Below are 22782 nucleotides of genomic sequence, written 5' to 3'. Positions count from 1 at the left end.
TAGCCAATAGAGTGGATATCCCTGAGGGAGTAGAAACGATGAGAAGAGATCTCATAAAATTAGAATAATGGCCAAGGGTCTGGCATAAAAATTTAATGCAAAAAATTGTAGAGTGATGTACGTGGGGTACAAAATCCAAAGGATTTGTACCAGATAGGACAAGAGAGATTGATAAGCTCAGTTCAGAAAAGGGATCTTGGGGTGATGGTGTTGAGGATCTCAAAATGATAAAACAATGTGACAAGGTGATGGCCATGGATTGAAGAATGATAGGCTGCATAGTGAGGGGTATAACTTGCAGAAGAAAGGAGGTGTTGATGCCCTTGTACAAGTCATTGGTGAGGCCAAAACTGGAGTAGTGGAATTAGAAAGGGTACAGAGAAAGGCGACAAAAATGATAAAGGGGATGAAACAACTTCCCTATGAGGAAAAGCTAAAGCGCAAGAGCTCTTCAGCTTGGAGAAAAGACAGCTGAGGGGAGATATGATAGAGGTCTATAAAATAATGAGTGGAGATGAAAAAGCTAATAAAATTTAAAAATGCATGAGATAAACACAAAGGAATCCTATTTAGAAGGAATGGATCCAAAGAAGCTTAATAGTGACTAGGTGACAACACCAGTAATTGGAAAGCAGAGCCAGTGCTGGGTAAACTTCTATGGTCTGTGCCGTGATCATGGCTGAACAGATTCAGCTTCAGAAGTTGGAAAACAAGGCCAGTGCTCGTCAAATTTGTATGGTTTGTGCCCTGATAGTATCATGTCTTTCCTTATGCTATGAGTTTATCTTGTTGGGCAGACTGGATAGATCGTAGAGGTCTTTATCTGCTGTCATCTAATATGTTACTATTTTAATATGTTACTACATGTAAAAGCCCATAAACCATTAATAAGGTAGTCCTTGGAAAAGTCACTGGTTATCTTTGGAAATAAAGGGCATGGAGTTTATTTACTTTTGGGGATTCTGCTATGTATTTGTGAGTTGGATTAACAACCGTTAGAAAGAGGATACCAGGTTAAATGGACCTTCGGTATAACTCAGAATTACAAATCTTATGTTATTATGTTTGCAAATTTGGATAAAAATCTTTGCTTACTCAACAGAACATTTTGCTATTTAGCATCACCACCAGGATTTCGCGTGTCAATTCCCCCCCCCCCCCCCCGAACGACCACCATTTGCATATGTGTTTTGATATTTAATGTCAGCCCCCCCCCCTCCAGACACTGGCCTGAATATCCAGTTATGGGCTGCTGAAAACACTGGTAGAATTCAGTCAACACTATTTAATCTTATAGGAACCCCTTGTACCCAGTTAATTAGCGCTGAATATTGGGCCGACAGTTTATATAATACTAAAATTCTTTTACTGCAGTTTGACCTGTCTAGTGCCTTTGATATGGTGGATCACGACCTCCTTTTACACCTCCTTGACACATTTGGTGTGAGCGGCTTTGTTTTGCACTGGATCAAGGGCTTCCTGTCGTCCAGATCCTACCAGGTCAAAGTGAACTCTACCACCTCTGCTCCCTGGAGAGCCTCCTGTGGGGTGCCTCAGGGCTCGCCCCTATCACCTACACTGTTCAACATCATGCTGATCCCCCTTGCTATTGCCCTCAGCAACTTAGGCCTAAATCCATACATCTATGCCGACGATGTCACCATCTCCATCCCATTCACTGACACAGTAGCTGAAATCTCAGATCTGATTGCTGCCAACTTATCTACAATGGATCATTGGGCGAGGGTGTTCCGGTTCAAGTTAAATAAGGACAAAACTCAGTGCCTTATTCTCCACTCCCCTTACTACTCAGTCCCTACAGATACATTCACTATAAATGACCATGTTCTCCCTCTCTCTAATAGTCTAAAGCTCCTTGGGGTGACCTTGGATAAGCATTTGCATCTGGATGCTCAGGTACGAGCTGTCACTAAGCGAATGTTTAACGCAATGTGGAGGCTTCGGCGGGTCAGAAATTGCCTAACTAGAGACCTGTTTCGCACCCTTGTTCATTGGTTGGTGCTATCTCACCTGGATTACTGCAGCGGGATTTATGCAGGATGTCTTGGATATCTTTTGAAAAAATTCCAGACTGCACAAAACACAGCGGCGAGACTGATCCTGGGAAAATCACGTTTTGAGCATGCTCAGCCTCTGCGTTTCCTTCTCCACTGGTTGCCCGTGAGGGAACGTATCTCTTTCAAAATTTGCTCCCTAACTCATAAAATCATATACGGGCAGGCTCCGGAATATATGCTTTGCCTGCGTGTGTGGGAAATGTGGGGTAGAAATGTACTATAAATAAATAAATAAATAAATAAATAAATACTATGTGAGTGCTAAATTTATCTGGATATTGGACATCAATACCTTGATTTTTTTTTATATAGCTATGGCCACCAGTATACTACTACTACTACTACTACTTAACATTTCTAGAGCGCTACTAGGGTTACGCAGCGCTGTACAATTTAACAAAGAGAGACAGTCCCTGCTCAAAGAGCTTACAATCTAATAGACAAGTGAACGGTCGGTCCGATAGGGGCAGTCAAATTGGGGCAGTCTGGATTCACTGAACGGTAAGGGTTAGGTGCCGAACGCAGCATTGAAGAGGTGGGCTTTAAGCAAAGACTTGAAGACGGGCAGGGAGGGGGCTTGGCGTAAGGGTTCAGGAAGGTTGTTCCAAGCATAGGGTGAGGCGAGGCAGAATGAGCGGAGCCTGGAGTTGGCGGTGGTGGAGAAGGGTACTGAGAGGAGGGATTTATCCTGTGAACGGAGGTTACGGGCGGGAACGTAAGGGGAGATGAGGGTAGAAAGATAGTGAGGGGCAGCAGACTGAGTGCATTTGTAGGTAAGAAGGAGAAGCTTGAATTGAATGCGGTATCTGATCGGAAGCCAGTGAAGTGACCTGAGGAGAGGGGTGATATGAGTATATCGGTTCTGGCGGAATATGAGACGTGCAGCAAAGTTCTGAACAGACTGAAGGGGGGATAGATGGCTAAGTGGGAGGCCGGTGAGGAGTAAGTTGCAGTAGTCCAGGCGGGAGGTAATGAGAGCGTGGACGAGAGTTCGGGTGGTGTGTTCAGAGAGGAAAGGGCAAATTTTGCTGATGTTAAAGAGGAAGAAGTGACAGGTCTTGGCTATCTGCTGGATATGCGCAGAGAAGGAGAGAGAGGAGTCAAAGATGACTCCGAGGTTGCGGGCAGATGAGACGGGGAGGATGAGGGTGTTATCAACTGAGATAGAAAGTGGAGGAAGAGGAGAAGTGGGTTTTGGTGGAAAGACGATAAGCTCTGTCTTGGACATGTTCAGTTTCAGGTGGCGGTTGGACATCCAGGCAGCAATGTCGGATAAGCAAGCCGATACCTTTGCCTGGGTCTCCGTGGTGATGTCTGGTGTGGAGAGATACAGTTGGGTGTCATCAGCATAATTAAACAGTATAATTAAACAATGCTTATTGCAAAGGCTGGATGCAGACTCAATGATGAATAACCAGTGCCCAAGTGAATGCCTCATTATATTGTTATCACTCACCAGTTTGGTTAGAGATCTCGCCTTCTGAACAGCGAATACAGACATAACAGCAGATGGACTTCCCTTCCATGGTTAATTTCCTGAACCCAGGAAGGCAACGCGGGCTGCATCCAGACTGTGGAGGTGCCTGCGGATTGAGAAAAAAAATGAGAAAGCTGAGATAACACTGGATTATGACTTTTCAGATGTAGTATTACTTTTCTTTGTAAACATGAGTTAGTTCTAAATTTTTAAGTTTTTTTGTCTCATTACTAAACTATTCAGTAGAATATAGGGGAGAGGAATGAGCACTATTTTGATTGGAAATATAGTTAATGATGAATTATGAAACAAGTTTGATCTGGAATCACAGTCATTCAGGTTCATTAGGGAATGTGTTGAGGAATGTTCTTGTGCTGGTCACTCTTAAAATTAATATCTTCATTAAACAGAATGATGGAATACCTCTGTTTCCTCAATTAACTTTGAAATTTCTCTCTGGTCATTTTATTTTTTTTTTGGGGTGGGGGGGTGGGGGTGGGGGTTGGCCTTTTACCAGCTACAGAAAAATCGGCCCTAGTGTGTGGGAAAAACGACCCCAGTCGCTAGCATATGGTCCTTTCCCCCCACAGCTTGGTAAAAGGAACCCTTACTTATCCATAGATAGCAAATTATACCCTGAAAGAGCAGGTCTAACTTTATATGGATAACTTCTCTCTATATAAAACGCACCTCCAACATTCTGAAGCCTCCACAAGTCCCAACATTCTAAATGCATGGTGGTGAAACCAGGAATTCGCCCATGAGTGTTGGCCCCGCCCCCCCCGCATCAGACGTCATGACGTCGAGGGCGGACCAATGACACTCAACCAATCGCATCGCGAACCCGTTACTAAGCGACGGAACGTGACATAACACACATCGCAGAACAATGAAAACCAGCAGCACACAGTTGCTACGCGACATCAACAGCAATGCTAAAAGGACCATATAGATCTCTGATCTCCACACAAACAACGGACACAGTGGGCATAGGAGGGAAGGGAAAAAAACAGCACATACACACACACTCTCACTCTTAACTGGCTATAATGAGCAACTGACCTGCCACTATCACAGGGACTGCTAGCACCTCTCTCTCTCTCTCTCTCTCTCTCTCACACACACACATACAGACTGGACACAGAGGGGATGGAAGACAAGGAACGAATCATTGGGTATGGAGGGGGCGACAGGGGAGATAAGGCAAGAACTGCCTCAAATGTTTGTGCTGTGCTATGTACAATTATAATGCTGTCTCTTCATTTTGACCCTACCCTTTCACACTCTTTCACACAGACGCACACACACACACACACACACACACTAACACTGTCTCTATCTCTCACACACACGCACCCACACACATATACACACTCTCTCACACAGACACACAAACACGCCTCAAATGGTTCAGCTGTCCTATGTAAAATTTCACTGCTGTCTCTTCATTTTCACCCTACCTGTGCACACACTCTTTCACACAGAGACACACACACACACTTTCTCTGTGTCACACACAGACACACATACATATACACACTCTCACTCTTTCTATAGTCTTGCTAGCGCCCGTTTCATTTGTTTAAGAAACGGGCCTTTTTTTACTAGTATTTGTATAAAGTTTGGTCAAACAGTAAATAATATAAATGGGAGAAAACACAAATTCAAGCCAAAAAATAAATAAACACAAAAATTTCTAAAGGCTAAATTCAAAAGAACAATGATACAAATTTTCTTCAATTATTAAAAAAAAGATATATAAATGCAACTAAAAATCCTTTGAGAATAACAAAATCCTGAACAATTAAACACAGTTCTTTATTTTCCAAAACAGCTGAAACATCTCCTCCACGTGGGAGTTGAACCTGCAACAGGACCATAAAATGCAAATCCTTTAAATTATACAATGCATTAACCCAGTGCTTAATTGAGATGGGTTACTAATTGGGTGGTTTGCTCTGTTAAACTTGATTTATCAAGTTTAGAATAGGTGGAGGGGCATTTTCAATATGACGTCTAAGTCCAACTTTGAACATTTTGCAAAAATGTCCAAAATATGAATAGGAAAGAAGGTCATTTTCAAAAAAGAAAAACGACTATCTTTTGTTTTTGAAAATAGAAGGTTTTGTGATTTGGATGATGGGGGGGGGGGGGGGGGGGGGGGGGGGGGTTGGTCCATTTTTGAAAAAAAAAATGTCCAAGTGCAAAACACACAAAATCAAGCCATTGGGATGTAGGAGGAGCCAGCATTTTTAGTAGACTGGTCCCCCTGACATTCTAGGAAAGCAATAGGGTACACTAGCGGGCACTACAGTTGACTTCATAAAATGCTCCCAGGTATACATCTCACCATTGCTCTTTTAGCTTGTCTGCGGAGCCCCCCCAAACCCACCCTAAACCCACTACCCCCAACTGCACACCACTACCATAGCCCTTACAGGTGAAGGGGCACCTATATGTGGGTACAGTGGGTTTCTGGTGAGTTTTAGAGGGTTTACAGTTTCCTCCACAAGTGTAACAGGTAGGGGAGGTAGGATCCTGGGTCCACCTGTCTGCAGTGCACTGTACCCACCACTAGACTACTCCAGGGACCTGAGTTAAACATCTGAGGCTGGCATAGAGACTGGCAAGTAATGTTTTTCATCACATTTTTTTTGGGGGGGGGGGGGGAGGTGGTTAGTGACCACTGGGGGAATAAGGGGAGGTCATCCCTGATTCCCTCCAGTGGTCACCTGGGTATTTAGGGCAACTTTGTGTGCCTTATTCGTTATAAAAACAGGTCTAGCTCAAAACTAAGTTTTAGTCCTGGACGTTTTTGTTTTGTTCCATTATGACTGAAAAACGTCTAAGTCTTAGGAACGCCCAAAAGTTAGCCTGAACACTGCCCTGACATGCCCCCTTGAGATTTGGATGCACTTCTGACAGACTTCATAGAAAAACGTCTAAAAATATGTTTCAAAAATGCTGATTTGGACGTTTTTTGTGAGAAAAACATCCAAATGTTGCTTTAAGCCAGTTTTTAGACGTTTTTCTGTTTTGAAAATGAGCCCAATAGTCTTTTAACCTGTCTATTTAGCTTTTACGATTGTGTTATGCTCAAAAGATTTTTAGTTGCATATATATATATCTTTTTGCATAATTAAATACAATTTGTATCATTGTTCTTCTGAATTTTGCTAATTTTTGAATAAAGTATTGTCGACATATTCAGAAGGGTTTCCTATATGGATGCAGCTAAAATATCATTTATGCAGTCATTAAGAAGAACATAAGAATTGCCCAAGTCCAATAGTTGTTTTTAACAGTGGACAATCCAGGCCAAAAGTACATGGCAAGATCCCAAAACTTAGCAAGATTCCATGCTACCTACTCACAGGATAAGCAATGGATACCCTATTTGTAGGTTTGTGAGAACCAAAATAGTTTGACCCTGAGGTCTGAGGCTTTTCCTCCCACTCTTTGGAATTTGTTAATAATGGACGAAACCTTTTTGAAAAGCCACCAACCCTAAACTTCTTTTACAACATTCTCCAGCATTGAGTTCGAGAGCTTAAGTTATACAAAGAGGTCCCTTTACTAAGGCACATGAAAAGAGCAGTATCCAAGATTTTTTATTTTTTTGGTGCGGAAGGCATGTCTGGGAGTGGAAAGTAAGCATGCCCATGCTAATCTGTTAGCACTGGCACATTACTGCATGAAGAGAGGACTATAAATTGAGAACGCCTGGTTGTAGGTAGGAGCTGAAATTATGGATGGCCTTGGGGTGAATATAAGGTGGAGAAAAAAAATTAAGGTGCATAGCATTGAATTTCACCATAAAGTATCCAACCTGAGGGCAAAAATCAAGGCATATTAATAGTGGTCAACATTTAGGATCCTATCCTTTTTATAATCGAAAGAGAAAAACGCCTATATTGCGACCCAAATTGGGAGATGGGCGTCTTTCTCCCGTGGGTGCCCAAATTGGTCTAATGGAAAGCCGATTTTGGGCATTTCCAACTGCAATCCATCGCGGAAATGGGTAAAGTTGACGGGGGCGTGTCGGAGGCATGGTGAAGGCGGAACTGGGGCGTGGTTATTGGCCGAGGAGAGATGGGCGTCTTTAGCTGATAATCGAAAAAAAGGCGTTTTTACCGCGATTTTGGGTCACTTTTTTGGACCCTTTTTTTTCCACGAACAAGTCCCAAAAAAGTGCCCCAACTGCCCAGATGACCACTGGAGGGAATCGGGGATGACCTCCCCAGACTCCCCCAGTGGTCACTAACCCCCTCCCACCAAACAAAACCCACTTTAAAAACTTTTTTTCCAGCCTGTATGCCAGCCTCAAATTCCGTACCCACCTCCATAACAGCAGAATGTGTTCTATCCTCTGACAGCCTTTCCCTGGTTCTGATGTGGCTCTCGGGTGAGTGTGACACCTTTTCTGTTATGCGCACTGCAGAGTCACATCAGCAATGCATTGTGGTGGGTGTAGGGTATTGGGCTCCATGATTCCACTAGCTTGTGGCAAATGCTCACGATGTTGGTAGTTGGTAGGCTCTACTCCCATCATGCTTTCCCCCCTGCTTACTGGGTCAGAGTGTGCCCTGTTATGTTTCCGGTAGTCCATGAGGTAGTGGCCATTTTTGTAAGCCAGTTTTAGCTCCCTTTCACGTGTTAGCCACGTTACAGAACTTAGTTCTTACCTTGAATGTGGCTGAAAGAGGGCATTGTACAGCATTCTGCCAGCTCTGACCTACTGCTCATCTCAGTACCAGTGGGGCACAACCTCTGATCTGCAGTTAACTGTGAGTAAGCGTGCTTATTCCAATAAAGAACGTTTTCAGGGAGATTAGTCTTCAGGTGTCAACTGGTGTGCCAAATTTATATAGCAGCAACAAGTCCTAGAGGCCTGCGTGTATGCAGGTCCCTGGAGCACTTTTAGTGGGCACCGCAGTGCACTTCAGCCAGGTGGACCCAGGCCCATCCCCCCCTCTACCTGTAACACTTGTGCTGGTAAATGGGAGGTCTCCAAAACCCACTGTACCCCCATGTAGGTGCCCCCTTCACCCCTAAGAGCTATGGTAGTGTTGTACATTTGTGGGTAGTGGGTTTTGGGGGAGGGGAGTTGGGTGCTCAGCACCCGTGGTAAGGGAGCTATGCATGTGGGAGCTGTTTCTGAAGTTCACCGCACTGACCTCTAGGGTGCCCAGTTGGTGTCCTGGCAGATCAGGGGGGCCAGTGTACTACGAATCCTGGCCCCTCCCATGACCAAATGGCTCAGAATAGGACGTTTTTGAGCTGGGCGTTTTTAGTTTCCATTATCGCTAAGAAAAACAAACACCCAGCTGAAAAACGTCAATTTTTTCGAAAATATGGTCTGTCCCGCCCCTTCACCTACCCATTCTCGGAGATAGACGCCCATAGAGATGGGCGTTCGCGTTCGATTATGCGCCTCAGTGTGTATCTGCATTTTCAAAAGACGTTTGATAAGGTACCTCATGAAAGGCTACAGAGAAAATTGGAGGGTCATGGGATAGGAGGAAAAGTCCTATTGTGGATTAAAAACTGGTTGAAGGATAGGAAACAGAGAGTGGGATTAAATTGGCAGTATTCACAATGGAGAAGGGTAGTTAGTGGGGTTCCTCAGGGTCAGTGCTAGGACCACTGCTTTTTAATTTACTATAATAAAACACAGCCTCAACGTTCTGAGGACACTGACGTCACTGAAGTCACTCACACACCGGTTCATGGTTTCATGGTGGTGAAGCCACACAATATCTTCATGCCCCGCCCTCGCGTCACACGTGATGACGTCGAGGGCGCAACATGAAAACAAGGCTAATTAACGCACGGGGAGCAGTATTTCCCTACTCCTCCCCTTCCAAAAAATCCCAGCCGCCCAGGACGTCCACATCAACCCGGCCCCTTTCCCCACATAGCCCTGCCCCTTAAAAGTTATACCGCCCTGCCCCGCCCAAGGTACCACACTCACCCTCAGCAACGTCCCTCCCCCCCTGTCACCTCCCTTCCCCTTCCCTTCCGCCTGTCTCCCTGGTGGTCTAGAGGTACCTGTTCGGTGGGGGCAGGAAAGAAAGAGCCCCCTCTTTCCTGCCCGTAGCGGTGGTGGTAGCATCCTTGCTACATCGTGTGGGAGTCCGGCTCTCGGCATTTCAAAATGGCCGCCGAGAGTTCAAGCTGCATTGCGAGACTTCAACTCTCTTTCCTGCCCCCACTGAACAGGTACCTCTAGACCACCAGGGAGACACGCGTAAGGGGAGGGGAAGGGAGTCCCCTGCCTGCTAGCGCCCATTTCATCGCCGCCAGAAATGGGCCATTTTTACTAGTATATTTATAAATGATTTAGAGATGGGAGTAACCAGCAAGGTAATTAAATTTGCTGATTACACAAAGTTATTCAAAGTCGCTAACTCGCAAGAGGATTGTGAAAAATTACAGAAGGACCTTATGAGACTGGGAGACTGGGAGACTGGGCGGCTAAATGGCAGATGACGTTTAATGTGAAAAAGTGCAAGGTGATGCATGTGGGAAAAAAGAACCCGAATTATAGCTACGTCATGCAAGGTGCCACGTTAGGAGTTACAGACCAAGAAATGGATCTGGGTGTCGTCATTGATAATACACTGAAACCTTCTGCTCAGTGTGCTGCTGTGGCTAGGAAAGCGAATAGAATGTTGGGTATTATTAGGAAAGGTATGGAAAACAGGTGTGAGGATTTTATAATGCCATTGTATCGCTCCATGGTGCGACCGCATCTTGAGTATTGTGTTCAATTCTGGTTGCTGCATCTCAAAAAAGATATAGTAGAACTGGAAAGGTGCAGCGAAGGGCGACAAAAATGATAGCGGGGATGGGACGACTTCCCTATGAAGAAAGACTAAGGAGGCTAGGGCTTTTCAGCTTGGAGAAGAGACAGCTGAGGGGAGACATGATAGAGGTATATAAAATAATGAGTGGAGTGGAACAGGTGGATGTGAAGCGTCTGTTCACGCTTTCCAAAAATACTAGGACTAGGGAGCATGCGATGAAACTACAGTGTAGTAAATTTAAAACAAATAGGAGAAAAATTTTCTTCACCCAATGCATAATTAAACTCTGAAATTCGTTGCCGGAGAACGTAGTGAAGGCGGTTGTTAGCTTGGCAGAGTTTAAAAAGGGGTTGGAAGATTTCCTAAAGGACAAGTCCATAGACCGCTACTAAATGTACTTGGGAAAAATAAACAATTTCAGGAATAACATGTATAAAATGTTTGTACATTTGGGTAGCTTGCCAGGTGCCCTTGACCTGGACTGGTCGCTGTCGGGGATAGGATGCTGGGCTCGAAGGACCTTTGGTCTTTTCCCAGTATGGCATTACTTATGTACTTATAACATCAAAGCTGTCAACCTAGGTACCGATGCCGACGTCAAAGGACCGGATCGAGCCCCAAAAAGTTTCCTGCATTGGGCTTCTCGAGCTACTTGGGTCCGTTTCTTCATACGAAGACACAGAGCACAAGTAGCTGGGCTGTGGTTGGGCCCAAGGCACTGGATACACCAGGAATGGGTATCGGTATCTGAGATGGTCCAGTTGCACAGATTACGTTTGAAGCCGCTGGTTGTCTTCGATGACATGGAAGGAAAAACGGTTCCGGTGAATTCAAAAGATTTGATTGTGCCAATAAAAAGGGCACAAAAAGGAGGAGAAACCCGACCGCGTCGAAAAAGAAAGAAAATTTAAAAATGGGGAAAAAAGCTAAGGATTTACTCAAAAAGGAAACCTAAACCTCTGTTTAAAAAAAAAAAAAAAAAAGAAAACAATTAAATGTACAGAAAAAAAAGCGAAAAAAATTGCTCCGAGAACAATTCTTTCCGGGGCCAGTTTGAGGAACACAGGAGGAACCTGCCGCACCTCGTCACAGAAAAAAAGTAACTGAGGTGCGCGCTCGCACAGCGAGTGGGAAGTCAGTCCACGCACGTGCGCCGGAGCACTCTAGCAAAGTTTTTTTTTTGCTATGGCTAAATGCCGGATCCCGGGCCGATGCGGACGTCGACCCATGTGTGAGATTAATGCAGCTTGCTTGTCCTCGGAGAAAACAAGTTTGACCTGGAATCATTCATTGAGGTTCATTGGGGAATGTGTTGATGAATGTTCTTGTGCTGGTCACCCTTAAAATTAATATCTTGAATAACCAGTATGATGAAATACCTCTGTTTCCTCAATTAACTTTGATATTTCCCTCTGCTCCTAAGACTCAGACAGATAAGCTTTTTAGTTAAACTTGTTGCCTCAGGAAGTGGATATAATTTGTCCATAAAAGAAAACATATAGCCAAAATTGATCTGCATATCTCAAGAAGGAAACAAGGGTGTTCGAGGGGCAGATGTAAAATTTTATAGATAGCAGCAGTACTCATCTAGGACCTGTATAACTTATCCAAACATAGCTAATTATACTCAGAAAGAGCAGGTCTATCCTTATATACATCACTTATTTGTATAATGTTTGTTCAAAATATTCAGACAGCTTACCTATATGGATATTAACACTGAATACAGCATGACCATATTCAGATAAGCTTATATTATTTGTTTATTTTGTTTATTGGGATTTATTTACCGCCTTTATGAAGAGATTCACCCAAGGCAGTGTACAATAGGTACAGTTTAACGTTAAACATAAATACAATGAAAAAGGAAAACTTAAAAACAGCAAATTGAAACCTAATAATAGGACTACCAATAAACAGGATCGAAATTATATGTATTTAACAGCATTGAAATTCAAATTACAGAGATATAATGTGATGTAGACATAATAGTGATGGAATTTCTAAGCACACAATTAGAACATTCAAATAACATTGCTATGATACTAATGCTTTTCTACAGTACAGCTTACCATATTGCTGAGGGGCCAAATGCAGATATATACATGGGGACAAGTTGTGTGGTAAAGAGTCATTTGGGATAAGTAAATGGGTGGCTAAATTAAAGGCAAGTTATTTGTATAGTTAATCAAGATTTAAGGAACAGGTCTAAGTTACAGTGTGTGTAGCAAGCAAGTGCAGAATGGGTCTATAGTCAGTCACCCTATGTATTAAAGTCTTGGGAGAAGAGCCAGGCTTTTACCTGCTTCCTGAAGTAGAGATAGTCTCGATTTAGATGTAGTCCCACTATGAGTACATTCTAGAGTATGGGGGCTGAACCTGAGAAGGCTCGCTGGTGGGTATGCAATCATTAAGAATATAAGAATTGTCCAAGCCCAATGTCTGCTAGAGGACAATCCAGGCCAAACACAGCTGGTAAGATCCCAAATCTCAGCAAGATTCCAAGCTACCTACTCACAGGGATAAGCAATGGTTGCCCTATTTGTAGGTATGTGAGAACCAAACTAGTTTCGGCCTGGGGTCTGATGTTTTTCCTCCCACTCTTTGGAATATTTTAATAAAGGTTTATAGACTTGACCTCCAGGAATTTGAATTTGTTGAAACTTTTTTGAAAGTCCACTACCCTAACCTTCTTTTACCACATCCTCCAGCATTGAGCTCTGCAGGTTAAGTTGTAGGGGTCCTTTTACTAAGGTGCACTAAAAGGGCAGTACCATGGTATTTTCTATTTGTTTTGGTGACAGTTGTGTCTTAGAGCCCGTGATAATCTGGTAGACCACTTTTTAGTGCACCTTAGTATAATGACCCCTAAGTGAATATATATTTTTTCCTATCTGTTTTATATATGCTGCTTAGTAATTTCATGGCATATGCTCTAGTCTTTGTACTTAATGAACAACTAAGCACTTGATCTGGATTTACTTTTTATTTATTTATTATGGCATTTGTATCCCTCACTATCCCCAATTATAAGCAGGTACTATCCCTGTCCCTAGAGAGTTTCTTGTACCTGAAGGGATAGAGGGTTAAGTGACTTACGCAGTGTCACAAGGAGCTGCAGTGGGAATCAAGATCATGATCCTGTGATCAATGTTGACTGCACTAACCATTAGGCCACTGTTCCACTCCTCTCTGAATTTTACTGTCCTCTATCAGATCTTTCCTCAGCTGTTTCTTTCCAAGCTAAAGATCCCAGCAACCTTAACATTTCCTTAAATAAAAGTCATTCAGTTCCCTTAATCATTTTAGTTGCCTTGCTCTGAACCTCTTCTACTATATCTTTTCCAAGATGCAAGTGACCAGAATTGCACACATTGGACTACTGAATAATAGCTCCCATGGGTAGAAATGGAAAGGCAATGCTTCATAGTGTTTAGAGGCTGTATTTTTAGATTCAGGATCCTAAATTGACCCCTTTGAAAAAAAAAAGACAATTTATTTATTTATTTAGTCATTTGATAAACTGATCTTCAGGGATTGATATAAAACTTGTAGATATATAAGCATGTATGAATAAAAATGATCATAGATAACAGGTAAATGAAGACACATAAAGACAACCAATAGATACTAGCTGCCAGCTACCCCAGATTCCTAATCTTATTAATAGAGAACAGTGGACTATATACGCTCTAAATGTTGTTTTGACTTGACTTTGTCTTCCCATAACTCCTCATAATGTAACCCATAATTGTACTGTAACACATTGTATTTCCATCATTCACAATGTATTGTAAGCCACACTGAGCTCGCAAATAGGTGGGAAAATGTGGGATACAAATGCAATAAATAATAAATAATAAATAACTTGATAAGGCCTCTTTAAAGGTAGGAGCTGAAATTATGGGTGGTCTTTGGGGTCAATCTAAGGTGAAGAAAAATATTTAGGACCATAGCATTGAATTTAACCATAAAGTATCCAACCTGAAGGCAAAAATCTAGCGAATGTATAGTGGTCAAAATTTAGATCGTAGGGGATCGATATTAAGATAATGTATCTAGCAGATGTTAGTTTCTTGCCCTGGCCAGTACATTTTACTGAACCCAAAACATCAACAAAAATTTGAAATGTTATTTTTCCTGTGTCTTCAGTAGAGGGAACTAATAGTACTTTGGGTTCATCTTAGACTACTCCCTCAAAAACACTTCTCAAAGTTGACAATAAAACTAAATTCATGTGAAAAATATTGCACCACATTCGTCACTGGAGCACCACAGCTAGTTTGCTTACTCAGATCCAAAAAATCCCAGAATTTCCTCTTTACCATGATACCCTTACAAGACACCTGCTATTGAGAGATCCAATCTAGCCCCACACTTGACTGTAGTGTAAGAGGTGGATGACCATAAGCACCTAAAACTGTGGACTTGTAGAAGATCCAGCAGGCTGACAACTTTAAAAGTCAGGCTGTGGTCAGTAAATATTCAAAGAATGGCACTGGGGCTTCAGAGATGATAGACAATGCCCCTATGGCATCTACCAAATAATGGAACACATATCAATGTATGCCCATTGACATGCCTGCCTAGTGAACTTGAAGGTCCCCCCCAATGGCAGCAGTGCAGTTGGAGGACTCCTGCTCAGCTTATAGAGAACAGTGATCAGCTTTGGTATTCTTATATGTTTTATAAGAAAGTGATTGATATATGCATGGTTCAGTGGTTTCCATCTTACATCTGACCTGGCTGAGCAAGTTCTCCCACACAATCGCCTTCTCGTTGATGGTAAAGCCCTTCTGTGGTGGAGCATAAGGGTTATAACTTCCAACAACTTCAATAGTCCATGTTCCATCAGGTAGATAGGCTCTGCTTATAATATCATATCCAACGGCAAGATCACCATTCTCATCAAACAGCATTTCCTCACCCAGAACGTTCTTAAAATGAAGTTTCTTCAGATAATGATGAAGCTCATAGGAAGCAAAACATTTTTATTAGTGAGCTCACTGCAGGTTTACACTCATAATGCCAAGCACTTGCAAACAGCTCCTTATTATACATATGGGTTTTCATTTCAAAGCAAAATGATCTAAGGGAGATTATCTGTAAAATTATTCCAGCCGCTTGTACATGGTTATCTATCAATATTTATAGCTATCTCTATCCATATTAATAGCTAAAATTACATCTATGTCTATATACAAAGCTTTATTATCATCTAATTATTAGGTGAAAAACCCAGTTTTACATGCTATTGTTAAAACCATTCATTTTAAAGCATTTTAATACTGTAATAAAATTATCCCCCGATATTCAGCTAGCAGCAGTCAGCGTTTTTTTTAAACATTTACTGTCACCATCTAAATTAGCCCCTGATATTTAGTGCTGGGCAATGTCCAGGCACCAACACTGAATACTGAGGGCTAATTTCTTTGAGGATGGCTGCCGGAGCATTTGTTTTAGTGCACAATTTATACAATTTGGTCCTCAATAAATAGAGACGTGAAGAAGCATAATAATACCCTTTATCACCAACATCCTTCCCAGCTCTCTAGATTACACCTTAAAAGCTTTGCCTCAAAACCAATTTTCCCATCAAAGGAAGCAACAGCATGACTGAGGACCAATCTCCCTGTGTCTATACACCTGACAGGTCAAAGCCTCAGTTGCAATATCAAATCCTGGTTATGATATGTCCTAAGCTGCCATCCTGGAGCTTGTAAGAGAAATAACAACATTTTCTACCTGGGTTTCTAAACCATGGTGGTGTAAATTGATGTGCCCTTAATCCAGTCCTTAATATTCCTCATGGTACATACTATATTATATTTTCTAATGCCTAGTAGGGCCAAACTTCCTCTCCCTAAGCTATTCTGAATTTCCTGCTTTCCACAGAAATAATGCACACAATTATATTACTGAGGAGGGGAATTGTCAGCCACTGGGAGACTTTTTACAGGAGAGGAAGAAACCAATGTGTGAATTCTTGATTTATTATCAATTGAGGTACTACATCCTCTTATTGTTCCCTGCCAAAATTCAAGAAGATGCATGGACGCAGGTGTCTTAAATCTTTCTGTTAGCATGAATATCTAAGGTGAATATCTCCTTTCTTTACAAACTGCTCAGGAGCTTTGATCCACCGAAGGACTATGAAACTGTGGCATCACAATACACATACAACTTTGAGGGGAAAGAGACGTATCCTGGGCAGCTATTAGATTGTTTATGAAAATTATTAAAAGTGTTACTTATTTATATCTTTATAAGAACAACAGTATAAGTTCCTGTTATATGTCTATATCTCCCCAAAGCAAACCTATTGAGCCAGCATTGCAGAACTTAGGTAATATTTTACAAGCTTACAAGATGTCTCCCTGGGACATTCGTTCTGGTCCTGTGGAGAGGCTTATGAATTGAAGGCTGCTGACCTATTACTTAGGGCCACTTATAGGTGTTAAGATATCAAAAGGCCCATTAGTACAATTATTTAATGGCATGGAGATGGTGCCCAGTTTGTGTAAGGGGGAGAGATTACTCCTTAGAAAGTTGCTTCTCTTTGGCAGGAACTGCATGTTGGTAAATTGGTTTACACAATAATTCCCCTCAGTTACTCAAAGGAAAAATCAGTAGAATAGTAACATAGTAAATGACAGAAAATAAAGAACTGAATGGTCCATCCAGTCTGGCCAGCAATCACACTCATTATCAATTCATGATTAAACCAACAATGAATGTGATATAAAATACTTGATCAATGTCTTTCCAGTTGTTCCAGATGCTGCAATTTGAAATAATCAGGGTGAAGAACAAGAACAAATCTACTCCCTCTGCCCCCCCCCTATCATTGGAGAGTGTTTCAACAAACATAGGCTCCAGTTTGAGGGGGGGGGGGGGGGGATGCTATCACAACAGACGCGGTGTTTCCTGTTAAATCAATAAAGTAGCATTAAAAATGAAGTAGGTAATGTGAATATTGGAACTCAGAAGATGCAAGGTAGAAGAATAACTATCTGATGGATTTGATTAGGGGAGGAGGTTTGATTATTAACAAAATGGCTTTGCTGTAAAATAAACCAACCACCAATAAAAACCCCTACAGTAGAAAATACAAAGTCAAAAATCAATAAACTTAGGAACATGTTTTTATTTTGTGCTCATTCATTTTCATAGGACTCACATAGAACATAAGAAGTGTAAACATCAACCAGTCATATAAGGTAAAATTATGTCTTACCTGATAATTTTCTTTCCTTTAACGCAGCAGATAAATCCAGGAACTAGTCGGATGTACCAAAGCATTCCTTAAGTAGGGTGGGAAGCCGATGCTCCCTGCGTGAAGCAGGGGCAGTGATGTAAGAGACGGGCGGAGCCTGCAGAGCCAGCAGCCAATGCTTCGAGGCTGCCTGTGGTACCGCGTTTTTTTTAAAACATTTTTTCTCGTCGAGTCGTCGTTTGCGTTGGCGCTCAGCTCAGTCAGCTGAGCGCTTCTTCTTTTTGTAGCGCCGGCCCTGCTGCTCATCAGGAAAAGCAGCAGTGGCCGGCAATGGGAGCTGGGGCTGGTGGGCCTGAATCGGGAGAGGGAAAATGGATGGCAGGATGGGGAGAAAGAGGGAAAATGGAAGGATGGGGAGAGAAAGAGGGAAAACAGATGCAGGATGGGGAGAAAGAGGGAAAATGGAAGGATGGGGAGAGAAAGAGGGAAAACAGATGGCAGGATGGGGGGGAAGGGGGGAAAATGGAAGGATGGGGGAGGAGAAAGAGGGAAAACAGATGGCAGGATGGGGAGGAAGAGGGAAAATGGAAGGATGGGGAGAGAAAGAGGGAAAACAGATGGCAGGAAGGGGAGAAAGAGGGAAAATGGGAGGATGGGGAGAGAAAGAGGGAAAACAGATGGGAGGATGGCAGAGAAAGAGGGAAAATGGAAGGATGGGGAGAGAAAGAGGGAAAACAGATGGGAGGATGGCAGAGAAAGAGGGGAAATGGAGGATGGGGAGAGAAAGAGGGGAAAACAGATGGGAGGATGGCAGAGAAAGAGGGAAAACGGAAGGATGGGGTGAGAAAGAGGGAAAACAGATGGAAGGATGGCAGAGAAAGAGGGAAAACAGATGGAAGGATGGCAGAGAAAGAGGGGAGATGGATGAAAGGATGCAGAGAAAAAGGGGAGAGACTGGAAGGATGTGGAGAGAGAAGGGACACTGAACAGAAAAGGGTAGAGAGATAGACACTGGTTAGAAGGAGGGAGAAAGACATTAGATGGAAGGATCAGGAGAGAGGGTAGATGGGTAGAAGGATGGGGAGAGAAAGAGGGAAGACGCTGGATGGAAGGGTAGGGAGAAAGAGGTGACACTGGATGGAAGGATGCAGAAAGAAAGAGGGGAGACTATTGAAAGGATGGGGAGAGAGAGGGGAGACACTGGAAGGATGGGGAGAGAAAGAGGAGAGCTGCTGCATGGAAAGGGGGAGTAGTGAAAGTTTGGAGAATAAGAGGAAGGGGCATGGGGAGAACAAGGGTGAGAAAAAGATGAAAAGCCATAAGTAGATGAAGGAAATTAAAGAATGGATAGTAAGAATGAATTAAGTCTGGGCACAGAGAGAGGCAGAAAAATATTGAAGAAAGAAAAGAAAAAGGAGAGAAAAATGACAAATGGACAGGAAACCCTGGCAGAAGAGTTAAGTGAAAACGAAGGAAAGCAGAATCTAGAGACTGGGAGCAACACAATGAGAAAAAGTAAATGGCCATACAACAAAGGTAAAGAAAATAATTTTATTTTTAATTTAGGATAAAGTAATATGGTGTTAATAAAGTTTCAGAGACCAATACTTCCTTCCTTAGGTCAGGAGAGGATACCGTAACAGCATTATACTGACCTGAGGTAGGAGGTTTTGGCCTCTGAAAGCTCACTGAAAAGGATTAGGCTATTAAATAAATTGTCTGAAATCGGATGCACTGAAAAGCAGCACTTTACCCTGTCTGACAAATGCATCTGAGTGTGACTAAATTTTGCTGAGGGGGGGGGGGGGGGGGGGTAGAGAGAAAATTTTGTGCCCACCCACTTTGGGTTCAGGCCCACCCAAAATTGGCAGTCTGGCTACGCCACTGGAGCAGACACATCTAGCCTGTAATGCTTCGCAAAAGTATGACAGGAAGCCCAAGCAGCCGCCCGACAAATCTCTTCCAGAGGTAAAGTCCGATGCCTTTGCCCAAGAAGCCGCCAGTGCCCGAGTAGAATGCACCTTCAGGGCCACTGGAGACGCTCGCCCTTGTAGCAGATACGCCACTCCAATGGCTTCCCTAATCCAGCGAGCAATGGAAGCCTTAGAAGCCACCTCACCTCTTTTCGATCCCGACAAGAGCACAAAGAGATGATCCAAGCATCGAAACTCGTTAGAGATCTGCAAGTACCGAAACAACGCTCTCCGCACGTCCAGGAAACGTAGCGAGGCAAACTCCCCCTGATAATCCTCTCTTCAAAAAGACAGAAGATAAACCGCCTGATTGAGATGGAAAGCCAAAACCACTTTAGGTAGTGTTAAGACCAGGATAGTGAGCCCTTGTGCCACGACCGAGCACGGTGGAAGACAAGCAGAGCCGTACTCGGTCAAGCAGCTGAACAACCCCTAGCTTCACCTGGGAAGAGACCACCGTTCCCCGAGAGTTGAGCCCCCAGGTGCAGGCGGCCACCAGAACTTCAGGATACGGATGGGGTTGGGCAGCCACACAGCAGGGGTCGAGAACAGTCCAAGGGTCTAGGCAGGCAGCAACACAGCGGGTAGTCGGGTTCAGTCCAAGGGTCTAGGCAGGCAGCAACACAGCGGATAGTCAAGTTTGGTCCAGGGGCCTAGGCAGGAAAGTAGACAGCAAAGCACACGATAACTAGCACCGAACCTCTATAGCAATAGAAGCCGAAGCAAAGATGGTGGCTCAGGCCAGCTCTTAAATAGGCCTTCAATCAGAGGATCCTGGTCTTAGCTGTGAGGCAAGAGCTCCCATAGGGCACGCCCAAAAGATACTCAAGATGGCTGCCTCCTAGTGAGCTACCTAAGATGGCTGCTCCTCAAACGATCCTTCCAAGATGGCTGCCCCTCAGATGATCTTCCCAAGATGGTTGCTGCTCAGATGATCCTTCCAATATGGTCGCCGCCAGAAGAACAAGGTAGGGTTGCAACAGGTAGAAACGACGGCATCATCCGGATCGACACCCCTGCTTCAGAAAACTGCAAAAAAGGATCTCTGCAAGACAAAGCCTGAATTTCAGGTGGGGCTTAGAGGGCTCGCAGTACCACATTTAGGGTTACCATATGGCTCCAGAAAAAGGAGGACACATTGATCCAGTCCAGGTTTTGCTTCCATTGAAAGCAATGGAAGTAAAACCCAGACTGGCTCAATCTGTCCTCCTTTTTCTGGAGCCATATGGTAACCCAAACCACATTCAAATGTCACGTTGGGCACGGCTGCCGCAGAGGAGGCCGAAACCGAAGAGCCCCGCGTAGGAAATGGACCACATCAGAGTGAGCTGCTAAAGAGGAACCGTCCAGTTTGCCTCTAAAACAAGCTAGTGCGGCCACCTGCACTCGAAGGGAATTATATGCCAATCCCTTTGAAGACCATCCTGAAGGAACTCCAGAATAACTGGAATGTCCACCTGAAAAGGCGATTCAGCACGCAAAGCACACCACGCCGAGAAAGCTTTCCACACTCGTACGTACACTGCTGAAGTAGACTGCTTCCATGCCCCCAAAAGAGTGGCAATGACTGGTCCTGAAAATCCCTTCTTCCTCAGCTGCCGCCTCTCAATAGCCAGGCCATAAGACCAAAGTGGGAGGGATTTTCCATCTAAACTGGCCCTTGATGCAGCAGATTGGGAGTCACCGGAAGTTGCAATGGTGGCTCTGAGAGTGCTCGAACGAGATCTGCATACTACGGCTGTCGGAGCCAGTCTGGGGCCACTAGAACAACTGGCCCCGATGCCACCCTATGCGGCAAAGAACTCTCCCTATCAGAGGCCACGGAGGAAAAACATACAGTAGCTGTTGTTCCAGCCATGGCTGGAGAAGAGCGTCCAATCCTGCGGATCCTGGCTACCGTTTGCGGCTGAAGAACTGCGGAACTTTGGCATTGCAAGCCATGGCCATGAGATCCATTACTGGTCTTCCCCAACGTTGACAGATCAGATCAGCCGGAAGCCGAGCCCGACAGCGTCCATTCCACTGCGTCCAAAAGAGTCCGGCTGAGAAAATCCACCTGAACATTGTCTTGACCCGCAATGTGCGCTGCTGCCGACAGACTCTGAACATGCGCTTCCGCCCATACTAGAAGACGAGACGCTTCCACTGCCAAGGGAAGACTGAGAGTGCCCCCTGCCGATTGATGTAGGCCACTGTCGTGGTGTTGTCCGAGAATACACGAACCGCCTGCCCCTGCAGAAGGTCCTGAAAACTCCGCAGCGCATTCACGACTGCTCGCAACTCCAGACGATCTATCAGCCAAGTCCCTTCGAGAGGGGCCTACGATCCCTGGGCTACTCAATGAAGACAATGGGCTCCCCAGCCCGCAAGGCTGGCATCCATCATGACTACCACCCAATTGGGAGACACCAGAGAAACACCCTTCTGCAAACTGGCTGAATGGAGCCACCACGCGAGATTGTCCCTGGCCCAGCTCGACCAAGGAAGGCGTCGTTCATAATCTAGCGACGTCGGCAACCATCTGCTCAAAAGGAAATTCTGAAGAGGCCGCATGTGAGCCCTTGCCCATGGAATGACCTCCAAGGTCACCGTCATGGAACCGAGGAGCTGAACATAGTCCCACGCTCGGGGAGCACGATGACTCAATAAAGTCCGTACCTGAGAAAGCAATTTGATCCTTTGCCCCTTGGGGAGAAACACCTTCCCCCGCTTCATATCAGATTGCACTCCAAGATACTCCAGACTCTAAGTATGAACCAGATGACTCTTGTCCATATTGACCACCCAACCTAAGGATTGCAACACCGCAATCACTTGGTCGGTGACCACTCAATTCTTCTCTGCTGTCGTTGCCTGAATCAGCCAATCGTCGAGATATGGATGCATTTGAATCCCCTCCTTTCGCCACCATCGCCATGACCTTGGAAAAAGTGCGTGGGGCAGTGGCCATTCTGAAAGGAAGGGCCCGAAACTGGAAGTGATGACCCAGCACCGCAAATCTGAGAAATCTCTGATGGGGCTGCCAAACAGGAATGTGCAGGTAAGCTTCCCTCAAATCGAGAGCCATCAAAAACTCGCCTGGTTGAACAGCAGCAATAACTGCCCTTAATGTCTCCATGCGAAAGTGACGAACCCAGAAAAACTGGTTTACTTTTCTGAGATTGAGAATAGGCCGAAAACCCCTCCCTTCTTTGAAACTACAAAGAAGATGGAGTACCGACCTGTGCGC

At 44.2% G+C, this 22782-nt stretch overlaps 1 protein-coding gene across 1 annotated transcript in view; it reads right to left on the bottom strand.

Annotated features, from left to right (window-relative positions):
• The window catches only part of LOC115464522 (vomeronasal type-2 receptor 26-like), a 47478-nt gene that overhangs the window by 5573 nt on the left and 19123 nt on the right, over nt 1–22782 (bottom strand). The window contains exons 4-5 of the mRNA XM_030194886.1: nt 15107–15301; nt 3535–3661 (exon numbers count right to left, since the gene is read on the bottom strand). Coding sequence (XP_030050746.1) covers nt 3535–3661; nt 15107–15301 — 322 coding nt within the window. The remainder of the gene's footprint in view (nt 1–3534; nt 3662–15106; nt 15302–22782) is intronic.

Source organism: Microcaecilia unicolor, chromosome 3, assembly GCF_901765095.1.
Source record: "Microcaecilia unicolor chromosome 3, aMicUni1.1, whole genome shotgun sequence".
Lineage (NCBI taxonomy): Eukaryota > Metazoa > Chordata > Amphibia > Gymnophiona > Siphonopidae > Microcaecilia > Microcaecilia unicolor.
The sequence above is the reverse complement of the archived record's forward strand: the minus strand, read 5'-3'. Positions and strand labels throughout refer to the sequence as shown.